Below are 12,955 nucleotides of genomic sequence, written 5' to 3'. Positions count from 1 at the left end.
TGTTCATAGATCCCATACATGCATGTATGTGCTCATATATTATAATATTATGTAGTCAACACGTCTCGATATGTACATCTGTCGATGACATACACATGCCTCATATGAAAGCTACTAGCTTTCGTGTGGTGTCCAAAGAAGAACAATTGGAGAACTTGTCGCACCTTTTTATATACAAAAAAGGATGTGACATATAACTTTAGGGAGACGGTACTAACACAACTGTATTCTCGTCTACCAGGCACCAGCATAACCAAAACATAACACATTTCAGGGTGAGGGGGATGAATAATTCGAGAATTGTGCATAGGTACATTCATAAAATTAAATCATAAACATAACACGTTTCAGGGTATACGATGAGATGAAACATTTATTTTCAAGAAACGCATATCTTAATATCATTTATAAAACTTAATAGCGTAAACCGAAAACGCAATGTGATCAATCGTCCAGTGATATTTTATACGTTTAAAAGCTTAATACAAATTAACTATAAAACAAAAACCATCAGTTAATCAATATACATATCACAATGATGAAAACAGACGAAGACGAAAACAAAAAAGAAGATCAATATACATATCAATATTCAATTGTGAGGTTGTAATGTTCAAATTGATCTATTAAAGATTTAACAAAGTATACATGAAAAGGGAAAAATATCTATAGAATTGGTGAAACATTGCACAATCCGAGTCCACAAGATATTACAAGTTCAACATATTATTTGGTAAAAATCCCATCAGAAAAAGAAAATTCTAAAAAATAAACGACAATACACAAGACACTTCTGAATTAGCTAAAAAAAAAAATCTTCAAAATAAATTTGAACAAACAATCTCTCCATGCATTGACCAAACCGTTACGAACCGATTATTCTCCCATGATTCATGAATGTGATTAAAATTCTTCCACCGAAATTTACATTCTCAAGTCAGATCTCCTCCCGGCGAATCTCCACCGTCAATCCCTCAAGTCAAGAGATCATTGACCCATCCTAGATCAGGGTCACCACAAGAACCATCCTCAATGTTAGTATTCTCCCTAACGGCCGTCATCGCCGTGAAATCGTTCATCTGTCTCCGGCGAGGAGTGAAATCATCACTGAAGAAGTTCGCCTGAGGTGAGTTAGTTAGGTAACTTGGAGTGGAAGGCGAAAGAGCAAATTGCAAAGGGCTACTTGGTTGTTGTTGCTGGAGATGGAGACGCTGATTGCTCAGACCGCAGGACGACGCAAACGCGGCAGCCGCAGCGGAAACCGGAGTTGTAACGGGCGACGAGGAACTCGCCTGCAGCGCTTCCGCTAAGCTCATGGAATCCAAAGAATTCACAAGCTCGCTCAAAACGTCTTTATAGTTCATTGAACCAGCGGCTGCAGCGGCGGAAACGGCAGAAGCGGCGCGGTTCCTCAACCGTGAAAAAGCAGCGGCTTTATTAGCCGGAGACATAGGTGGAGACAGAGACGGAGATCGAGAAAGATGAGACAAATTACCCAAAAGAGTGCTCGTGGGAGAGCTGCTACAAAACAAGCAACATGGATTCTTCGCCGCAGGAGAAGGCGACGCTGAGACACCGGAAACGTTCTCCGGAGGAAGAACCCTAAGCTGACGTGGCGAATGAGCAAAGAAACAGACTTTCCTTTTACAGTGTTTACCGTCTTTACAAGCTTCAGTACGGTAACGAATAGGATGGAGCCAACACTCGAAGACTCCATGAGCAAACTCACAATCATCTCCACGGCTACAATCACCACCACGACGAAACTCGGGACAAACCTCACCGGAGTATTGAAAGCGACGAGGGTCACGACGGCGAGCTTTCTCACCGGGATGAGCAAAAGGACAATCAGTCCAATCGTGGCTTCGGCTACGAGTGCAACGACGGATCTTGAATTCGAACATCCGGAAATGATCACTTGCGTAAGGATCATCAGAGTCAGAATCATAACAGTACTCTTTATTCTCTCTGTTGTTGTCTTCGTTGTCTTCTTCATGTTCAGATGTAATCTTGTTGCTTTTGTTCCAGTTATGTTTACGCGGCGAGCGAGGGGAAGAAGAATCAGAAGGAAAACTCTTGGAAGATAAAAGAAGCTTTCTCGGAGGAATCTCCACCGTTGGCTTCCTCATTTGATGTTCCGTACAAACGACATCCATGATGATATAATATCTAACTTGTTTTTTTTGTTTGTGATGTGTTTTGGTTTTGAGGGATTTGTGTAAGATGAAAGATGGGATATTGTGGTTTATATATATGTGGATTGAGTATAGATATAGACATGAGAATAAGTTAAAACGTATATTTAAATATTGTTAGCTTTGGATTATTATCATTAAATAGAATTTTGATGAGATGTAATAAGAAGACAAGAGATTAAAAAGTGGAAGGAGTCGTGTGAAGGGTATGGGGAGAGGGTTCGTGGCGAGATAAGAGAAGAGTTTTAGAGAGGTTTCATGCAAAAGAAGCAGGAGCTGCCTTTCTCTCCTTGCTTCAGACCTAACACATGTGCCTATGTTTTCATCAGCATCATCCTCTCTTTCTCTCTCCCTTATCAACATCCATTTACTTTCTAATTTGTTTTTTTGTTAGAATTATACTTGAAAGTATAAGGATAAAACAACTAACTTTATAACAAATTAATTATAATGTATGAATTTGTCTTCTAGTTTGTTACCAAGTAGGCAAGTACTTTGTGACTTTGATACCAAAAATAAGTAACCACCCCATATATATGATTATGTTACTGTTTGATAAGTATTCTTGTTTGTTAAAGCGATCAGCATTTGAAGTATTATTTTTCCTTACTTAGGATTATTATTTAAAGCAGTTTTACTTATTTTTTCATATATTAATTTGTATTTTTGGATTTTAAGTTAAGTGTTCATATTTTTCTTCTTTTACTTAATTTTATCTCTTAGAAGAAAATATTTTAACAAAAACTTAAAATCATTAATTTTTACTCTCTTGGATACGTAACTGCTATGTAAAATAACGTAGTACATAACCGAATAAGTATCAGTATGACAGAAAATCGATCAATATATCATCTAAATTAAATGAGTAAATTGGTAAGAAAACAATTAACTGGTAGATTTAGAAACATTAAATTTGGTTCATCCCCTCGGACTATAGGTTCAATCACGTTTCAAGATCATAAAAGCGACGAAATAACAAATATAACGAAATTCAAATATAATATTCTTAGCTTGTTTTCCTAAGAACATAGTTTCACAACTTCGAAAAGTTTATATGTAAAGAAAGACGTTCTTCAAACTTAAACTGTAGAACACTTTAATTATGTAAAGATCTTCCATATAAATAATTTAACCACAACTAAACTGTAGAACACTTTAATTAATTTTAACTTAAAATTAAGAAATATTAATGACTATAATAAAAAGAACTCGTACAACCTATTTATAAAAGACCTAGTTTAATTAATTTCTTGATACAATAATACAATCGCATAATTTGTCTGAATAAATTATACACGAACTTATAGAAGATCTTGTATACAACGAATCTAAGAAGACTTTACAACACAGAAAGGATATGCACGAGATTAAATACAAAACACGTATAAAAAAAATACGTTTTTTTATTTTGTACGCCATTTATCAGCGGAAACAAATGATATTTAATTACTTTTATAATTTTCAGTCTATCTATTAATGTATCTAAAAATCGGGTGCATGTGTATGTACAAGTGTCACTTTTTCCATTGTTGCGTGGCTCTGATGGAAGCAAATACATTTTTGGTTTCTACCTTCACAAGTCTTCAACTCCATAAATTAATTATTTAAAATACCAATTTCTAACTTTTATGCCAAAATTTTGAAGAATAAAATTAAGTTCCGAAATTGTGTGTTTTCATTTGGAATCGGATAGAAGAACCACGACAAAAACAGATATACAGATGAAAGCGGTAATTTACATTTAAAGTATAAACGAGAAATTAACTAATATTGTTTCGACGGCAAATAGAACACTGGTTTTGTTACATGACATTATGTTTCGGTTTTGGCAAGTTCAATGTTTTGGGACTGGTATCTCATTTTGTATCTAATTTTTGGTTATGTCCTTACTTAAATTATGGTTCCACACAATCCAAAGCTTCTCATTTTGTATTTAGTGATATGATTACTTATATATACAAATAGTAAACAATAAATATATATATGTTTACTGAAAAATGCAAAAACATGTACCACAAATTTCTATAATAGTTACAAATACATTAATATCTTCATAGTTCTCAAAAATAACTATCTAGATGTAATATACACATAACACAACTTGTAATTTGTTTTCTTTCTTCTTCTCGATTCAGAAAGAGATCTTACATACTTTTCTCAGTTTCTGATAAGGTTAATCACGTGGTTGTGATAAAGTTCTAAAAGAGAGGAAGAAGAAATCTGTAGGGATTAGTTTTGTAGAAGATGCCTCCTTTCAAGCAACAGCGTTTAATTTTGAGCCTAATTGTTAAATGTGACTTCTGGAATCACCAGAATCTGTATTTAGGGTTTTGTATAGTATAGCTTGCCAGATGGAATCTGATCAGAAGTAGATTGATCCATCAAATATATGGGTAATGGACCAATTCAACCCATTTAGCTAATGGACTGTACTAATCCATTTGGATATGAAACTTATATTTTCTCTCTAAAGGGAAAATAGTAACATGCAGCCCATCAAATTCTAATTGGGGATGAAACGACGTCGTTAGAAATGGGGGCGATAAGCATCCAAAACGACACAGTTTAGCTAAAAGGAAAGACTTCGAAACGACACAGTTTCAAGAAAATATAGCCGTTAGAGACAAGAGACGGGGGAAAGGAAAAAAATAAGGCCGTTAAGAGTAAGTATGTGAAGAAGCCATTATTCAAAATATATATGACCGTTAGTGATCCTTCCTTGTCCTTCTTCTTTTTTTATTTCTGGTTACAGACAGATACATTCCCTCTGAGAACCAAGAAAACAAAATAATAATAAAAAACCCTAATTCCCCGCTCCACTTCTCTCTCTCACGCTCTCTCTGTGATTTTAGTATGGAAGCAACGGCGGAGGAATCAGTTAGTACTCTTGTTACGACGATGGTTGATGAGACGTATGAGTTCTTAGCGCCTCGATGGTTTGATTTCGTTAATGGAGAGACTGAAGATGAGTCTCGCCGAGCAGAACTCTGGTTTCAATCGGCCTTAAGCTGCGCTCCTTCTCGTTAGTTTCTTTCATCTCTTATTCTTTTCATCGTCTACGAAGAACACAGTTTATTAGGGTTTATTGATTCTGATCTCAGAAAGCGAAATCACGAAATCTGAAAAACCTAATTTCTTTCTTAGGCGTTAGATTTTTTAGATTCTAGGTTTCGAACGAATTGGGTGGTTCAGATCTCTGAATTTGGATTATGATTTGATCTCAGTTTTGTGGATTTCGTTTCGTGAAATTAGGGTTTACTGACTCCTTTTCTGAGAATCGAAATTAGGAATTTGCAATCTCTCTCAATTCAGAAAATTTTCGTCTTTTGTATGTGCAGCTTCGGTTCCTAGAATCAAAGCAAGGAGATCGTTCAAGGTAGAGGCCATGTGCAACTTCAATGAAGCTGAAGAAGAGACGCTCAAGGTTTTTTTCTTACAATCAACACTGATTTATCATCCATTACAAGATCAAGGAAAGATCATTTTTTAATCATTCTGATTATTGCAGGATAAAGAGCCGTTAGAACCAGTAGTTCCAATTGTTTCTTTACAATCGCAGCCTTCTCAGGCCAAGAAAGCAGAAGTTGCTCCTTCTAAAGCAAGCACTGTTAAGCCGTCTCGCATCAGTTCCAAGGACGCAGAGGTCAACAACAAGACCGTAGATGCCAGGTTCTCCATCGTTCTTTGGGAGATTGTATCGCTGTTAAGTGAGTAAGAGGCAATTCTAATGATCTTTCTTCTTTTTCATTTAACAGCGATCCGACGACTGAGCCAATAGAAGACAAGGAGAACATTGCTCCTGCTTGCACACCCAAACCACCAATGCAGTTTTCTCTAGGGGCAAAGTCGGTGGATCTTAAGAAGCAGCAAACTGCTAGAAAGATAGCTAGTCTGCTGAAGAATCCATCTACACTAAGGCCTAAAAACCAGTCTCAAGCCAAAGGCAGTCATCAGAAAAGTGTGAAAGGGTACCTCACATTCTTAATAACCAATCTGGTTCACGTTTCTCTTGTGATAGTTGTTTTAATGTGTTGATTGTCTCACTGCAGGGAAACGAATCTTAACAACATAGCTAGCACTACCAATCTGATTCAAGAAAATCAAGCCATCAAAAGGCAAAAGCTAGATGATGGAAAATCAAGACAGGTGAGCCAAATTGTTTTAAAATCAGCATGTCATTCACTCCATACCTCACTGCATGACTGAAACTTTTTCCTTCTTATCATTGATTTATCTAGATTCTCAATCCAAAACCAGCAACTCTGCTCCACAAGACAAGAAATGGTCTTGTTAACACTGGTTTCAACTTATGCCCTTCAGTCACTAAGCACACTCCGAAGGAAAACAGAAAGGTGTGTTGTGCTTCATGGTTGCTTGTATACTTTTTCTGTCAGACCCTCTCAAACCTTGTTTTCACTTTTCAGGTTTATGTTCGTGAGCAAATTGCACCTTTTGTTTCAACTGCTGAATTGATGAAGAAGTTCCAAACAAGCACGCGAGACCTATTCGTCCAGAATCGACCTAAGCTGACACTGACAAGACCAAAGGAACCCGAATTTGTGACGTCCCAACGAGCTCGTCCTTTGAGAGTTAAGAGCAGTGCAGAACTTGAGGAAGAGATGTTGGCAAAGATTCCCAAGTTTAAAGCTCGACCTGTGAACAAGAAGGTAATCCATCTAGTTTCACCGAGGTATATTTGTACTTCAGAAATAGAAAACTAAAAGAATCCAATGCATTATATTATTTGATGCAGATTTTGGCAGCTCCAGCTTTGCCTGCACCTCAAAGAAGTACACCACATCTGCCAGAATTTCAGGTAAATAACCTCTCCCCACCCACATCAGAGAGTATCATCACATTAGAACTGACTCATAGCTGAATGATACTGTTTTATTATTCTACAAGGATCTCATTTCTTACTGTCGCAGGAATTTCATCTTCAAACAATGGCAAGGGCTAACCAGCATGCAGAGACATCTTCAATAGCTTCAACAGAAGTGTCTAAGCAGGTCTGGAGCTTCTTTTCACTCCCAGAAAAGTTGTATGTATACATAAATTGATTTCATGCCATCTGATATTCCTCTGTTTTCCACGCAGCATAATGATCAGAAGCATCACCTTACTGAACCAAAGAGCCCTGTGCTCCAAACAATGCTAAGAGCTCGTCCTACTATAGCAAAAACTACTGCAGAACTTGAGCAAGAGGAACTGGAGAAGGCACCAAAGTTCAAAGCAAAACCTTTGAACAAAAAGGTACTACAACTACTGAACTGGTGTAGTTTAATACTGTTTACTTCATTTCTCTCTCTTAATCTAACTTGAAATCACATCAAATCACCCAGATATTTGAAAGTAAAGGAGAAATGGGTATCTTTTGCAACACCAAGAAGCACATAACGATACCTCAAGAGTTTCACTTTGCGACAGATGAGAGGATATCACGACCAGAATCTGTCTTAGATATATTCGACAAGGTATACTTCAATTAACAGAACCACTGTATTCTTTAGTATTTTCCTCTGGATGTCTCGGTCTTTGACACAATTTTTCTTTTCAGCTCTCACTGAACTCCGAATCTTGCCATGAAAAACCTCTACCAAGGAACACTGCTCCAAACCCCTTCAATCTTAAGACAGAAGTATGTGTACAACGAACAACCTCTCTAAGGTCCAAATGACTTGCCACCAATCTTTGCTGACCGTTCTTTGAAAACTACTTTTTTGTGGAATCCAGGAAAGAGGCGCTGAGAAAGAGAAGAAATTTTATATGGAACTCATGTATAAGAAATTAGGAGATGTAAAGGCAAGAGTTCCAAAGGCAAATCCATATCCTTACACGACGGACTATCCAGTGGTATGTACATCCTAAACTTCTTATTTTCCTTCCTTGGTTTTGTTTTTGTGTTGCAGAAGAGAGAGATGGTGTTGATAAATCTTACGTGTTCCAACTCTCAGGTACCACCAAAACCAGAACCTAAGCAATGCACACAACCAGAACCGTTCCAGTTAGAGAGTCTAGTAAGGCACGAAGAGGAAATGCGAAGAGAAAGGGAAGAGAGGAGGAGAATGGAGACAGAAGAAGCCCAGAAGAGGCTCTTCAAAGCACAACCAGTTATAAAAGAGTAAGTGACCTTCCCTTTTACTATTTGTTTATCTCCCGAATCTTTATCAACGTTTTCAAAATGCTCACAATGGCTTTGATCACAGGGACCCAATCCCTGTTCCAGAGAAAGTACGAATGCCCCTCACAGAAATTCAGGAGTTCAATCTTCATGTAGAGCATCGAGCTGTTGAACGAGCAGATTTTGATCACAAAGTAAGCATTCTTTTCAGTCATTTCAGCAAACAAAAGAATGCTTCAATAACCTCTGAAATTGATGAATCCATTCTATTTTGGAACCAGATCAAAGAGAAGGAGAACCAGTACAAAAGATACCGTGAAGAGAGTGAAGCTGCAAAAATGGTATGTAACATTAGTAATGCCTAGCTTGAAAATATACTCTCATGAACTTTGTTCAATAATATCTGCCAACTTCGTCAGGTGGAGGAAGAGAGAGCTCTGAAGCAAATGAGAAAGACAATGGTTCCTCATGCCAGACCTGTGCCTAACTTCAACAAACCCTTCTTACCTCAGAAGTCCAACAAGGGGACCACAAAAGCAAAATCACCCAATCTTAGAGTGATTAAAAGAACCGAGAGAAGAACCATGATGGCTCGACCAACCATCTCTGCAGCTACTAGCGCCTCTGCTGGTCAGATGAGATAGTTGTTTGCAGTAATGTTTTCTGAAGCAGCCTGAAATGTTCATGAATGCTTGAACCTACATTTTCCTTTGTAAAAATGATTCAGTACTAAATTTTCCTGTAACCTGTTCTTACTAATATAGTACATTGTCTTATGTATCCTGGTTCAAGTTTTAATAAACTGAAAAAAAAAACTGTTCTTACTAATATAGTACATTGTCTTATGTATCCTGATTCAAGTTTATTAAACTGAAAAAAAATACTTTTCAATAAAACATGTTTTATGTTTGTGTCTTAAAACCACGACTAAGAAAGCAAGCTCGAGCATATCAGTCTAATTCATTCACACTGTTTGAATTACTTGCTTCAACCTCTTCTACGCGATTTGCTTTCTCCGGTACACTACAATCTGAAAAGAAATCCAACAAAGGAAGTTTCAGAAGGCATCACTGCAAGAGACATGTTTCTAGATTTAGAATAAACGAATTATAGACACTAATATTAGTGACAGTACCATATATCCATTGCTCGAAATGCAATCAACTTTTAGCTTTGCCACGGTCTCATCATCTTGCAGGCTTTGCATCTTCTCTGTTGAGGTCTTATTCCCAATGACCGTATCCCCATCTTTAGACACCAACAATTCAACCTCTTCAGCCTTCAATTTTAAATGGCGTGCCACATACTGTTCAACATTCAGATAATACAAGAATCAAGTTCCATGTCACTGCAACAAATTTGGTTTCTAACTCTCATCTCCACAAGTGGAGACTCCAAAATTATAATACCAGAGGGAGAGAACTCACTTCGCGGAGTTGTTTAACTAGCAAAGTGGGCCGGAAACAAAGATATGGCTCATGTAAGTTTAGTAAACCTTCTGTATCCAGCGAGACAAGCTTAAGATGAATATCCAACTGCAGAATAGATTTATGTTTCTTAAAACCAAAATTGTAAATCATAAATAATGGTCAACAAAGATCATTTTCTTTTGTTACCTCGACACTATTACCCTCTAAGCTCCCGAGATATTCCACAAGTCTTTTCAAGCGAGCATTTCTCTTACTAATAGCTCCTTGGTTATTATTTCCTTGCCTTGTGTTACTCCTTGTACCGCCTCTTCCCCATGCAATTAGTTCCGAGTTCCACACAAGCACAGGTGATATTACTCTGCTGTCCCTCTGATGCGTCTGCTCTGTGCCATTACCTGCGCAGTTATCGTTGTTGTTTGCATTTGAAGAAGAAGGCTGAGTTGCTGAACGCTTTTTTCGTTGCCTCTCACAAGGCTCATCTGAAGAAGAATCTTTGCCTCTTTTGTTTTGATCATCATCATCATTGGCTTCTGATGTATCCTGTTCAATGTTTCTGCAGTTCCTTCTTCTTCTGGAGCCGCCACCACTACGTCGTGATCTCGATAAGATCGCTGTGCCTTTACCAACAGACTTTCTTTTTACAAGGGCCTTAGATTGTCGTTGCGATACTTGAGCTATAGATGCTTGAATCTACAAAACAAGAACAATGATGCACAGATCACTTAGTCACCGTAGAAGCATTCTGATCTACTTAAGTGAGTTAGTCTTATATGCGTCGGGTTTCTGACCTGCTTATTACGAGCTTCATCATCTTGACGAAAATTCAATTCCTGAACAAAAATGAAAGGCATTTATCATCAGTAATCTCTGTTAAGTAACCCTTCTCTAAAACTGTCGAAGAGGAAAAAGAAAAGTTGATGCTTCACCTCCTCCTCAAATTTATCAATATTTTTGAATAAAGCTGCTATTAAGGCATCAAAGTTTGGGTCGTCTCTTAAAGAACGTCGGCTTGCACAATGTTTTCTGCAAGTAGGACACTCATTGTTCCTGAAAATGCATTTGCCAGTTAATATAATACAGAACAAGCTTTACATTAGACTCCCTAAAGAATGCTGAACATGCAAATGGAATGCATACCCCAATCTCATTGACTTATCAATGCACTCTCGGCAAAACCGGTGGAGACATTCCATCACAGTCCTTGTTTTCCTTATAATCCCTAGGAAATGAAAACCAGTGCTGGCATCAGTCGAATTTAGTAAAGATAGAGTGAATGACTATGTAAAAACAGGGTAATGAGAAAAGTTGGCAAGCCTGAACAGTCTACAATGACTACCAGCTTTATGTTGGTTGATGAAAGTAGCTGAAGCCTGATTTTTCTTATTAGGTAGTTAAACATTCACAATAATGGTGACTGAGAGGCAACTGAAGCTGATTGACTTTGTAATATAAATGTGGAGAAGAGTACCTAAACATATCGAGCATTGCACGTCCTTACAGATATCCGCTAGATCAACAACCATATATCTGCAAGGGAAGTCAAGACTTTATCAAATAACAAAGATCACCAACTACTGTGTTGCCTACTATAAGAAGTCTGTCTCAGTCAAAAACTTATGTTAAGCTAAAAAGAGACTAATCAACACAGATCAATCCTCGGCATTTAAACACAACAGTATCAATAACATGCAAGCAAGAACCAAACAATGCATCGGATCAATGAAAACAAAACACTGAGGACATCAGAGACCACATGTTCCGCTTAAAACCTATCAAACACAACAGTGAAACCAATCATCAGAAAATGTCGAAAGGGAAAAGAATTGTTACTCTGATTCTGATAACTCTCCTGCTGAAGAAGATTGACTTCTTTCCTTAGAATCTGAAACTGTTAATACCAATTAAAGACTTTCATGTTGTACATACTAACGCATTGATTGATTCATGTATCTCACATCACATACGTATATAAATATATCCACGACTATAAACAAGAGCAAAAAACGAAACTTTCACCTTCTTCTTCTCCTAACGCTTCCTCATCCTCTGCTTCTACTTGGTCACGTTTCACGTCGTCTTCCTCATCTCCACTTTCGTCCTTCTCATCCATTTTGTCTGGATCTTCTTCTTTCTCCACAGCTTCAGGATTGAATCTTTCAGCTTCTGAGTTCCGACCCAGTTGGTCATCTTCTTCCTCGGCGGCGGAGAAGCTCTTCAAGGAAGGCATTGTTGATTGTTTGATAACAGTGATCTCTGCTTCTAGGAAGAGAGAGGAAAAAGAATAAAGCTTTGACCTTTATCTCTCCATCTACGTCTCTCTCTTGTGGGCTTATTTGTATTTCCTCGTTCTTTGTTGTTTCGGTTCGGTGCCGATGGAAAGAGAGAAAGGAGAACAAAGGAGGACGAAGAAGAAAGAGAGAAACTTCTTTACCTTTTAGCATACTTATATTATTTTATAATATTTTTTTTTTGTTAATTATATTAAGATCCTTGGGAAAAAAAAGTAAAAATTATACTAAGATCCCTTATACTAAAATCTTATTATACATGTTGTGAATTCTTAAGCTAAACCTCTTATTTTCTCACAAATCCTTAATCATATTTTTGTTTTTTTGGTTCATACTGACGCGTCTAAAAAGTTTGGACTTTCACCATAATTTTTCTAATTTTACGAGATAAAAGATACAATATACGTTTTTGAAGAGACGTATATTATCCGATTACCAAACAAAATCAAAATTAGAGGATGTAATTCACTTCCAAAAGTGTACCACGCGTATAATTGACCCGTCTCTACTTCTGCTTGGATATCACATACTTAGTTTAGATTTTTTTTTTCGTAAAAGGCAAAATATCAAAACTTATTTAGGAGAATTTGACCACAAAATATTTCATATGTATTTCTAAACTAATATAATTTCTTCTTATTTTATTGTTACTATATTTTTTCTTTTTTTTGTAAGTTAGAAACCTATTAAAAACACTATTTGGGTGATAAGTTATTGAAATTTAGTGATAACTTTTTTCATTATGGTAGATTGTATTAGTTAAAGTAACTTTGATGATAGATCTTAGTTCAAATTTTTTTTTTGTTTCTCATAGTGTTTGTAGTAAATGATGTGTTATTGACTTATTGTTAAACATATATTGGATATATAAATAATATATCATTTAATATGTATTGTCAATAGCTAGCTCAAAACTACGAA

General features: G+C 36.8%; 3 protein-coding genes across 10 annotated transcripts; 1 reads left to right on the top strand and 2 right to left on the bottom strand.

Moving 5' to 3' along the window:
* Positions 1 to 600: 600 nt before the first annotated feature.
* Positions 601 to 2,455, bottom strand: SOM (Zinc finger C-x8-C-x5-C-x3-H type family protein). The gene has a single exon (NM_100258.3). It carries the CDS (start codon positions 2,154 to 2,156, stop codon positions 975 to 977), a length of 1,182 nt encoding a protein of 393 aa, NP_171875.1. The 5' UTR covers positions 2,157 to 2,455; the 3' UTR covers positions 601 to 974.
* A 2,439-nt stretch (positions 2,456 to 4,894) lies between these two features.
* Positions 4,895 to 9,225, top strand: TPX2 (targeting protein for XKLP2). 3 transcript variants are annotated; one of them, NM_001197973.1, is made up of 18 exons: positions 4,918 to 5,217; positions 5,534 to 5,619; positions 5,704 to 5,864; positions 5,951 to 6,163; positions 6,245 to 6,341; positions 6,434 to 6,547; positions 6,620 to 6,862; positions 6,949 to 7,011; positions 7,124 to 7,204; positions 7,293 to 7,448; positions 7,538 to 7,669; positions 7,753 to 7,833; positions 7,929 to 8,048; positions 8,150 to 8,316; positions 8,402 to 8,510; positions 8,598 to 8,657; positions 8,736 to 8,946; positions 9,081 to 9,225. In NM_001197973.1, exons 1-18 carry the CDS (start codon positions 5,049 to 5,051, stop codon positions 9,188 to 9,190), a joined length of 2,373 nt encoding a protein of 790 aa, NP_001184902.1. In that variant the 5' UTR covers positions 4,918 to 5,048; the 3' UTR covers positions 9,191 to 9,225. The 3 variants fall into 3 exon arrangements, with proteins under 3 accessions (NP_973754.2, NP_001184902.1, NP_171874.3); NM_202025.3 differs by having other exon boundaries at positions 4,895 to 5,217; positions 8,736 to 9,189; NM_100257.3 differs by lacking the exons at positions 6,949 to 7,011; positions 7,753 to 7,833 and having other exon boundaries at positions 5,015 to 5,217; positions 8,105 to 8,316; positions 8,402 to 9,087.
* RING1B (RING 1B) lies at positions 9,063 to 12,173 on the bottom strand. 6 transcript variants are annotated; one of them, NM_100256.3, is made up of 10 exons: positions 11,763 to 12,154; positions 11,577 to 11,628; positions 11,215 to 11,273; positions 10,884 to 10,965; positions 10,673 to 10,793; positions 10,535 to 10,576; positions 9,933 to 10,436; positions 9,744 to 9,851; positions 9,452 to 9,622; positions 9,063 to 9,346 (listed from the first exon to the last, which is right to left on the bottom strand). In NM_100256.3, the coding sequence occupies exons 1-10, from the start codon at positions 11,971 to 11,973 to the stop codon at positions 9,314 to 9,316; spliced, it is 1,383 nt and encodes a 460-aa protein (NP_171873.2). In that variant the 5' UTR covers positions 11,974 to 12,154; the 3' UTR covers positions 9,063 to 9,313. The 6 variants fall into 6 exon arrangements, with proteins under 6 accessions (NP_171873.2, NP_001318915.1, NP_001323369.1 ...); NM_001331438.1 differs by having other exon boundaries at positions 9,147 to 9,346; positions 11,577 to 11,634; positions 11,763 to 12,168; NM_001197972.1 differs by having other exon boundaries at positions 9,262 to 9,346; positions 9,726 to 9,851; positions 11,577 to 11,634; positions 11,763 to 12,173.
* Positions 12,174 to 12,955: the final 782 nt, after the last annotated feature.

The sequence above is a fragment of the Arabidopsis thaliana genome (assembly GCF_000001735.4).
Source record: "Arabidopsis thaliana chromosome 1 sequence".
In the NCBI taxonomy this organism is placed as follows: domain Eukaryota; kingdom Viridiplantae; phylum Streptophyta; class Magnoliopsida; order Brassicales; family Brassicaceae; genus Arabidopsis; species Arabidopsis thaliana.
This window is presented reverse-complemented; position numbering and strand designations above follow the sequence as displayed.